General features: G+C 42.6%; 1 protein-coding gene across 1 annotated transcript in view; it reads right to left on the reverse strand.

Moving 5' to 3' along the window:
- The window catches only part of LOC138976806 (serine/threonine-protein kinase Chk2-like), a 43,838-nt gene extending 33,227 nt beyond the window's left edge, over window positions 1-10,611 (reverse strand). The window contains exons 1-4 of the mRNA XM_070349700.1: window positions 10,363-10,611; window positions 8,008-8,129; window positions 4,748-4,826; window positions 3,710-3,775 (exon numbers count right to left, since the gene is read on the reverse strand). Of these exons, the coding sequence (XP_070205801.1) occupies window positions 3,710-3,775; window positions 4,748-4,826; window positions 8,008-8,129; window positions 10,363-10,474 (379 nt within the window). The 5' untranslated portion in view covers window positions 10,475-10,611. The remainder of the gene's footprint in view (window positions 1-3,709; window positions 3,776-4,747; window positions 4,827-8,007; window positions 8,130-10,362) is intronic.
- Between the last annotated feature and the right edge of the window lie 231 nt (window positions 10,612-10,842).

The raw sequence follows: 10,842 nt of genomic DNA on the forward strand, positions 1-10,842 counted from the left end.
TTATTCTTCATCATTTTCTGATTCCAAAAACATATAAATATGTTATATTCGGATTAAAAACAAGCTCTGAAAATTAAAAATATAACAAGAAGAGCAAACGCTCGATCGAGTCACTTTCGCAGTTCTGAATATTATATGAGGAATCAGATGGACAGGAAGAAATTGCTATTCACAACACAATGAGTCACGTTCACATAAAATTTGAGCTCGGTCACTTTTATAGTTTCCGAGAAAAGCCCAACGTTAAGTTGTGTGTTGCCGAACAGAAAAGGCTAGTTATCTCCCTTGTTTTTCTGATAACGTTCGTAAAAGGCTACAGATGTAAATACTTTGATGTAAAGAATAATCCTACAAAGTTTCAATCACATCCGATGAACTTTGTCAAAGATATAAAATGTCTAATTTTTCCTTTGACGCTGACCTGTGACCTTGAAAAAGGTCAAAGGTCAACGAAACCATCGTTAAAGTGTAGAGGTCATTGGAGGTCACGACTAAACAAAATATGAGCCCGATCGCTTTGATAGTTTCCGAGAAAAGTCCAACGTTAAGGTGGTGTCTACGGACGGCCGGCCGGACGGCCGGCCGGCTGGCCGGACGGCCGGCCGGACAGACTAACACTGACCGATTACATAGAGTCACTTTTTCTCAAGTGACTCAAAAAATTGAAATCGATTTAAAAAAATTTCATCTTATTCCTTGTCCGTTCCTGATTCCAAAAACATATAGATATGATTATGTTTGGATTAAAAACACGTTCAGAGAGTTAAAAAGAATAGAGATAAAGAAAAGCGTGCTATCCTCCTCAGCGCAACCGCTACCGCGCTTTTCTGGATTGTTAATTTCACTGCCTTTGCCACGAGCGGTGGACAGACGATGCTACGAGTGTACGGTCTTGCGGAAAAAAATGCAATGCGTTCAGTCTCATTATGTGAGTTCGACTGAGCTTGACTAAATGTTGTATTTTCGCCTTACGCGACTTGTTTTAACTTTCTGTTCATAACCTCTGTAAAATTACCCCCATTTTAAGACTCGCTCCGTCTCAAGGCCCGATTTTCTCACATTTTTGTAGGTCTTTAAAGGGGGTTCCACTGTAGTCATAATAGACAGGTTGGACTGTAGTCATAATAGACAGGTTGGACTGTAGTCACAATAGACAGGTTGGACTGTAGTCACAATAGACAGGTTGGACTGTAGTCACAATAGACAGGTTGGACTGTAGTCACAATAGACAGGTTGGACTGTAGTCACAATAGACAGGTTGGACTGTAGTCACAATAGACAGGTTGGACTGTAGTCACAATAGACAGGTTGGACTGTAGTCACAATAGACAGGTTGGACTGTAGTCACAATAGACAGGTTGGACTGTAGTCACAATAGACAGGTTGGACTGTAGTCACAATAGACAGGTTGGACTGTAGTCACAATAGACAGGTTGGACTGTAGTCACAATAGACAGGTTGGACTGTAGTCACAATAGACAGGTTGGACTGTAGTCACAATAGACAGGTTGGACTGTAGTCACAATAGACAGGTTGGACTGTAGTCACAATAGACAGGTTGGACTGTAGTCACAATAGACAGGTTGGACTGTAGTCACAATAGACAGGTTGGACTGTAGTCACAATAGACAGGTTGGACTGTAGTCACAATAGACAGGTTGGACTGTAGTCACAATAGACAGGTTGGACTGTAGTCACAATAGACAGGTTGGACTGTAGTCACAATAGACAGGTTGGACTGTAGTCACAATAGACAGGTTGGACTGTAGTCACAATAGACAGGTTGGACTGTAGTCACAATAGACAGGTTGGACTGTAGTCACAATAGACAGGTTGGACTGTAGTCACAATAGACAGGTTGGACTGTAGTCACAATAGACAGGTTGGACTGTAGTCACAATAGACAGGTTGGACTGTAGTCACAATAGACAGGTTGGACTGTAGTCACAATAAACAGGTTGGACTGTAGTCACAATTGACAGGTTGGACTGTAGTCACAATAGACAGGTTGGACTGTAGTCACAATAGACAGGTTGGACTGTAGTCACAATAGACAGGTTGGACTGTAGTCACAATAGACAGGCTGGACTGTAGTCACAATAGACAGGCTGGACTGTAGTCACAATAGACAGGTTGGACTGTAGTCACACTAGACAGGTTGGACTGTAGTCACACTAGACAGGTTGGACTGTAGTCACACTAGACAGGTTGGACTGTAGTCACACTAGACAGGTTGGACTGTAGTCACAATAGACAGGTTGGACTGTAGTCACAATAGACAGGTTGGACTGTAGTCACAATAGACAGGTTGGACTGTAGTCACAATAGACAGGTTGGACTGTAGTCACAATAGACAGGTTGGACTGTAGTCACAATAGACAGGTTGGACTGTAGTCACAATAGACAGGTTGGACTGTAGTCACAATAGACAGGTTGGACTGTAGTCACAATAGACAGGTTGGACTGTGGTCACAATAGACAGGTTGGACTGTGGTCACAATAGACAGGTTGGACTGTGGTCACAATAGACAGGTTGGACTGTAGTCACAATAGACAGGTTGGACTGTAGTCACAATAGACAGGTTGGACTGTAGTCACAATAGACAGGTTGGACTGTAGTCACAATAGACAGGTTGGACTGTAGTCACAATAGACAGGTTGGACTGTAGTCACAATAGACAGGTTGGACTGTAGTCACAATAGACAGGTTGGACTGTAGTCACAATAGACAGGTTGGACTGTAGTCACAATAGACAGGTTGGACTGTAGTCACAATAGACAGGTTGGACTGTAGTCACACTAGACAGGTTGGACTGTAGTCACAATAGACAGGTTGGACTGTAGTCACAATAAACAGGTTGGACTGTAGTCACAATAGACAGGTTGGACTGTAGTCACAATAGACAGGTTGGACTGTGGTCACAATAGACAGGTTGGACTGTAGTCACAATAGACAGGCTGGACTGTAGTCACAATAGACAGGTTGGACTGTAGTCACAATAGACAGGTTGGACTGTTGTCACACTAGACAGGTTGGACTGTAGTCACACTAGACAGGTTGGACTGTAGTCACAATAGACAGGTTGGACTGTAGTCACAATAGACAGGTTGGACTGTAGTCACAATAGACAGGTTGGACTGTAGTCACAATAGACAGGTTGGACTGTAGTCACAATAGACAGGTTGGACTGTAGTCACAATAGACAGGTTGGACTGTAGTCACAATAGACAGGTTGGACTGTAGTCACAATAGACAGGTTGGACTGTAGTCACAATAGACAGGTTGGACTGTAGTCACAATAGACAGGTTGGACTGTAGTCACAATAGACAGGTTGGATTGTAGTCACAATAGACAGGTTGGACTGTAGTCACAATAGACAGGTTGGACTGTAGTCACAATAGACAGGTTGGACTGTAGTCACAATAGACAGGTTGGACTGTAGTCATAATAGACAGGTTGGACTGTAGTCACAATAGACAGGTTGGACTGTAGTCACAATAGACAGGTTGGACTGTAGTCACAATAGACAGGTTGGACTGTAGTCACAATAGACAGGTTGGACTGTAGTCACAATAGACAGGTTGGACTGTAGTCACAATAGACAGGTTGGACTGTAGTCACAATAGACAGGTTGGACTGTAGTCACAATAGACAGGTTGGACTGTAGTCACAATAGACAGGTTGGACTGTACGGCAGTATTCAGTACCTTTATTTTTCTTCATGGCCAGTCCGATCTCATCATTGTTGTTCAGCACCTGGCTGTTGCCCTTGCCTGAGGAAAAAAAGAAAATGCACAACTAAAACAAAAACCTGTGAACTTTGCCGGGTTCCTGTACTATGATAAACACAAAACGCTGGCAATCTTAGTCCAATTAGTCAGAGAAATACATTCAAAAAGGTAGTGTCTGATAGAAAACCTGCCCTTGCCATTCTTCTTTTAAGCCATAGAGGGGTGTAACACTGTAAAGCAACTCACATGCACTTCTCTCATTTTCTCCATTTCATTTTCATAACTTTATTGTCCCATCGCTGGGATATTTGGGTCGCTTCCTCACTGGGGAAAGCTAGCAGGAACAGAGTCGCGCTACCCAGGTGTGTGTGTGTTTAGGTTTAATCAGCCACCTGCACTTATGGCAGAATGACCGAGGTCTATTACGTGCCACAGTGGCGACACGGGACAGGAACATGAATACCATCTGTGAGTCTGCACATAAAGTTGACTCGTGTCTGTCCCGACCCGGATTCAAACCCGCGACCCAAGTGTGACAGGGGAGGCTACCGCTCCTTTCACAGCAGACTCTGCACCCGAGTTGTTGGCCTTTAAGTCAACACCGGTGTATTGTGGAATTCTGTTTGTGATAGGGTCTGGTGGTTTCCGATTGTCTGTATGTTCATGGAAACTTTCGGGTTTGCATAACAGTTTTTATAGGGCTAAGAAATTAGCCCTAACATTTTCAATCCTGTTTGATTGCACTTCGCCTCCCGAGGTGATCGTAGCGTTTCGGCACTCGGTTACACTAGGATCACAATTCCAGTGCTCTACCAACTGAGCTACCCCCCCCCCCCTCCACCACAGGACTGCTCTAAACCTTAAATGATTATTTGTGTGTGTAAAATGCTGCCAAAAACATGCATAACATTTTTTTACTAAAATCGGCACAACGACTTCATTGTTTGTCATTGTTTGTCAACCTGTGAAACTTTTGTTTGGAAGAATAAATTGTGCACAGAATCAGATACTCACCCACTTTCTCTCCATTAACAAACGTGCCGTTGCTGCTTTTGTCCTCCAGGAAGACGTGGGTCCCTGTGCTGGTGTCTTTCTGCAAACAGTCAACAAGTTTACTTTCGTAAAATACAAAACATTCCCACCGGACATTTTGTAATGGATATTTTTCTGCTCATCACTGATCAAACTTTGGTCTCCTTGTAGATAGGTTTGTGGGGTGGTGTGAAAACAACTATTTAGAGCTTAATGTGGGGAAGACAAAGGAAATGATAATGGACAACAGGAGGGAAAAACATGTACACAGGGAGATAGTGGTCAAGGGGGAGGTCGTAGAGAAGGTAGAGCAGTACAAGTATTTGGGGGTGATTATAGACAATAAGTTGACATGGAAACCAAACTCTGATGCCCTTGTGAAGAAACTCCACTCTCGCCTGTACTTTTTGAGAAAACTCAGGTCTTTTAACATCAGACAAGAAATCCTTCAGATGTTTTACACTTCAACGTGCAATAGTGTGTTGTACTTTGGCTCCGTGTGTTGGGGTGGCAACATCAACAAGCAAGACAGGGATAGATTAGATAAATTCATCAGGAAAGCAAGTGGGGTGGTTGGGAGGAAGCAGGACAATTTCACATCAACACATGAACGACGACTGACTGACAAGGTACAGAAGATTTTGGCTGACGACTCGCACCCACTCAGACCGGAATTTGACAGTAGACGGACAGACAGGAGCAACAGATTCAGACAACCAACCGCAAGATCCACACGCTACAGAAATTCGTTCATTCCATCTGCAATTCACATCTTCAATTCTCAGGTGGGGCGGTAGATGCTGGTGTTGTCGCTCTGATGCACAGGGTCAGTGTTCTGTATTGTTCCAGTATTGTTGATTTTGTTTTGCATGATTATATACTCTTATTCTACTCTCTTAGACAATATGTGATAACCGGCAAGGTGCTGACTTTCGTTTGTGCATTGTTGATGGTGAATGCATGTTAATTTATTTTTAATATACTTTCTTATGTGATAACCAATGTGCTGTATTTTCTCAGTTTTGCTGATGTTATACGCTTGGTACATATATTTACTCATTTTCCTTAAATAACATGTGATAACATTACTTCATAGCTAAGCACATGATTTTACCAACGGCACAACACAAATCTCTAGCCTCCCTCTCTGAGATGCGTTTGAAGACAGACTGTTAAAAGAGAATAAATGTATGTACATAATTATGATAGAATAATGATGCATGAATTGAAGAAATGTATAAGAACACAAGAATGTATGAATGACAAAGAACAAATGTTTATTTTTGAATGTTTTATGTATGTTTTATTACGGACACAAAAGCTCAGCAATGCAATTTCTCTTTTAGAGATTAATAAAGTTTATTGTATTGTATTGTATTGTATTATTCCAGCATTCATACAATGCACAACACACTCTTCTAAATGCATGTGAGGAACTGCTCTTTAAAAATAAAATTGTATTTGCTTGCCAGTGGAGATAAAGCAGTGGGTGCGTTATTGTAAATGTCCAATACTTTATTGTCAGGGCTCCCCAAACTGTGCGTCCCCACATCCTATACGCACTAGAAGCCCAAATCACGTACCAGAAATTCACAAAGGGGATCCCGGGACGCACTAAATTTCCGTTTTCCCGCGTACCGCGTGTGTGCTCGTTTGTGTATGCTTGTTCCACTGTGTCCTCCTCGAATATTCCGATGAAAAGAGACCCTCCATTGTACACTATTTGCGATCAAAATTAATGCGTTATGAGTACACAGGGAATTGGGGACCCTGGGACCCTGTAAAAGTCCACTTAGGGGGTCCATGGACCCTCCAAACATTAAAAGTGGGGGTCCCGGGATCCTCTAGAAGGGGCACGCTTGAGGAGCCATGACTGTTCTTTTCTGAAAATACCGGAAAACAAATCTTCACCCAGTCGGTCAATGTGCAATATGGGCAGTGATGGCGCTAGTATTTTTTTCAAACCCGTACGCAAACTTTTATGATGCAAACAGTCCAGAAAAAACGGGAGGCTGGTCACTGGAACCAGTAAGAGTCCAACTCAGAGTACTGGTTTTGTTGTTTTACCAGCGAAAAAAAACGGTATTTCTAAAAAATCAACCGGTAGGTCATTCCGGTAACCAATTTTGTTCCGGTATTTTCTCATTTCAACCGGTAAAATATCGGTTAACGCCAATACTGATATGGGGCATAATAGACCTTGTCATCATTTTCACGAGTTTTCATTCACAAACACCTGGTAAATAAATCTCATGTTCCCCATGCAATAACTCGAGGTGGTGAATGGGTTTGAGCTTTCATGTGAAACGTGGATTGTCAAAGTAAAAGCCAATCAGGCTGATTGTTTGATGTGTGGAACCATCGTGGCTTTGGATTTGTGTTTCCGAGGACAACGATTGTAAGCATTCACTCTCAAAGACCCAATCAATGTTGATAATTACCGCGGCGACTCATGGTCAATTTGCAACTTATCTCTGTAATCGCAAAATCCACAACGAAAAGTCATAAACACTCAAAAGAAAAGAAATATGCTCAACACTTACTGAATTCACAGGTATGATCGCAGCTCTGTACATTTTCAGACTGGAAGAAAAGCGTCAACAAGCTACGTTTGACGTCACATACAAGTTTGACGTGTTATCTCGTGCTACTGTGACGATGCTTTGTGGCCCGGAGTTGGATTCTAAAAATTCGTCTCCCTGTGGGTTATTGTGCATTTTGTTGCACAACCAAAATGATGACAAAAACGATGTTTGGTAGCTTGTTGTCAGACCAGCACTTTGTTGTTGGTCCTCGGGGAGCATATCGCCTTTTGTCTCATATTTATCAACTGCGGCCTTCGGCCTTGGTCGATAAAGATGAAACCAAAGACGATATGGTCCCCTTGGACCAACAAAAAAGCTGGTCTGTCAAGAAGCCACCAAACATCTTATAATGTTTGGAAATAAGTCTGTCGGGCTTGTGAGAAACTTTCACACGTGACAAGACTTAGATTATTTGTAGACCAGTCACTAGCAAGGGTTGTGTCTGAAACACGTGAACAAGGAACACGTGTGGAAAGTTTGCCTCACTAAAAGCAAGAGTTTTCACTCTTTCACAACCCATACAAAGCCAACAGTTATTTCCGGACTTCATCTATTAGTATTATAATTTATGAGTGACAGAAAATAAGATGAAGATGACAGGACAAAACCAGACTAAGTGGGGAAAAAAAACCAGTAAAAATAATCTGCGTTACTGACCCTAACAAGTTTGAAGTGCACTTTACTGTAGGCCTGGAAGCACTGGTTCCGTTTCCCTGTGTTGTTGAAGGCAACATCACAGTTCTCTCCCCTGCCAAAGGTGTACTCATCTTTCACCAAGTCTGAAAAATAAACAAACATTGTTACGGTAATTGACTGCAACACACTTTCTTAGAACTCTTAGAACTCTTGACTAGCTGTGGTAAGACTTGTCATGGTTTTTTTTTGGAAGACATACATGTTGCAGAATAATTTATACAATTTCAAGAAAAGCACATTTTTTTATTTGTTTGCTTAACGCCCAGCCGACCACGAAGGGCCATATCAGAGCGGTGCTGCTTTGACATATAACGTGCACCACACACAAGACAGATGTCACAGCACAGGCTTCACGTCTCACCCAGTCACATTATTCTGACACCGGACCAACCAGTCCTAGCACTAACCCCATAATGCCAGACGCCAGGCGGAGCAGCCACTAGATTGCCAATTTTAAAGTCTTAGGTATGACCCGGCCGGGGTTCGAACCCACGACCTCCCGATTACGGGGCGGACGCCTTACCACTAGGCCAACCGTGCTGGTAGAAAGAAAAGCACATGTATGCATGAATTTCCAACAACATACAGCTCCCAGGCTTGAGAACCAGCAGTCACCGGTATTTCACAAAATAGACATTCCTAGTTTCCCTGTTTTGGCAGCTAGGTATCCATTTTTAGCTCAGTTGATAGCCAATAAGGCCCAATTGTCCCTGGGTAAGTGAGGTCGTAGGTTCGAGCCCTGCCATACGCGATTTTTATTTTCATTTTTTGTAAATCCTTTTAAGTTTAACTCTTTTTTTTCTCCTTCTTAACTCTCCTTTCTTTTATTTTGCTCTATTCTCCTTCATTCCAAAGCATTTCGGTGATCGGACTGAGATTGCAACAACAAAGCTCAAGATCGAGTCACTAATTCGGCATTGATCACTGACTTCGTCCGCGAATCAAGCAACGTGAATTACTGCATGCATGGGCCTAAGGCTAGCAGCAGCATGAGTTAACATAAATCATTGAAATGGAGAACAAACAAAAAACAACAAATTTGTTTCAGTTATGGAAAAACATAAGTCTGTTTCGCATCGAGTTACTTCGACCTATGTCTCAGTTTGAACAGTGCTTTGACAGGATATCTGACACCTGCAAGCCGCATCTCTCGCTACGATCAGTTGCTCATCTGTTATCGCGCTGTTGCCAAAATACAACTAACAAGTCTTTCTGAGTCTAAAACTGATCTCCATTAATCTTTCTCCAAAAAAGCAAAGACCACAGTTCTTTTAATTGACTTTTAGAAGCAAATCTTAAATGAACGACCCATCGGACTTAAAAAATAAAGTTATCTTGTGGAGAGTGCCGGTGTAATGATGTGAGATTGGCCCCTCTGTTACCTTACCCCCTCGATATATATAGTCGAGACTGAAATGTTTTGTTTCCTGGTAAAATTCAAGAAGTGAAATTATTTATAAAATATAAGGACAAAAAGCATGTCAGTTTCTTGCATGTGAAGAAAATTGGTGGTAAAATTTAATAGATTTCACCCCAAAATATTATTTCTTCGAAAACCTGTACCGAGTGGTTACGTCCCTTGGATGAGAAGGGAAACATTTTTTTTCGGATGAATCAAATTTCTAAGTTTAAATTAAAAAAATTTGAATTGGTTGGACAAATTTGGCCCCATGAATGTAAGGTACCCAAGGTCGCTTGTCAGTACTATGGAAGGGCGTTTTTTAGTTCAGTATGGAGTTCATACAAGATCAACAAGGCCAAGGGGGAAAGGTGACAGAGGCCGAGAGGGGCCAATCTCACATCGCTACACCGGTCCCCACGAGGGCTCGATCTGTAACCCACTCGCCGGTTCTCCAAAAATTCTCAGTTCATGCTCCTTTCCCTAATAGGCATGTAAGCTTATAGTACCACCGATGTAAGTGTTGCAGTTTAATATATATTTTCAATTTTGGGGGCTACTTGGTGATAGCACACATAATCTTGTCGATCAATACACACACATACATGTGCTACAGACAGACATGGGAAAGTGAGAATATGCTGCATGCAATGAATGAGGAAATGCAGGCCAAATCAGACACAAAATTATCCAGATCACAAAACTTTAAGCATGCACTGATGCAGGTAGACTCGTGAAGGAGTTTAAAATTCTTTCTCAGCAGTCGACAACCGTTCAAGCTGCAACACGCACGCCGATCATTGAACAATCTGAGTCAAGGGCACTGCACTGGACGCAATCTTTCGGTAGACAGTAGTACACGGTCCACACACACTATGTGAATGAACATTGACACAGTGACACACACACAAACTGACCGAGTCCCACGAAACTGTCTCCCAGCGGGAAAAAACGACCCCAAGGCTGCTCTGTCTGGCTGTGATCGTCTTCTTCGCTGAAATAGCACACATCTTGTGTCGGCAGGTCCATGGTGCTGGCTAAACTGCTGCTAGCTGTCGACCCAAGGCTTTGCGGTAGATTTAAACCTGCAGCGTGGTTTACTGTACCTGGTAGTGAGCCTACCCGTGTGGGAAAGGGTGGGGGGTCGGGATTTCCGCCCTCGCTCATTGCGCCATCCCTTTCCTGTCCGCTGCGCATGCGCCATATTTGTTTATGTTTTGATTCGGGGCACGTGGAGTTGTGTTGCAGAAATACAGTTCATGAACAATGAGCTGAAGGTGCAACTCGCATTTACAGAAGCATGTAACAAAGTTAACTCGTAACTTCATCCTTGCTGAAGTTGTTTACTGAAACATAACCGCGAACTTTTAGTGATCTGTGCCGACGTGTAACCGCAG

This window comes from Littorina saxatilis, linkage group LG9 (genome assembly GCF_037325665.1).
Source record: "Littorina saxatilis isolate snail1 linkage group LG9, US_GU_Lsax_2.0, whole genome shotgun sequence".
In the NCBI taxonomy this organism is placed as follows: Eukaryota; Metazoa; Mollusca; class Gastropoda; order Littorinimorpha; family Littorinidae; genus Littorina; species Littorina saxatilis.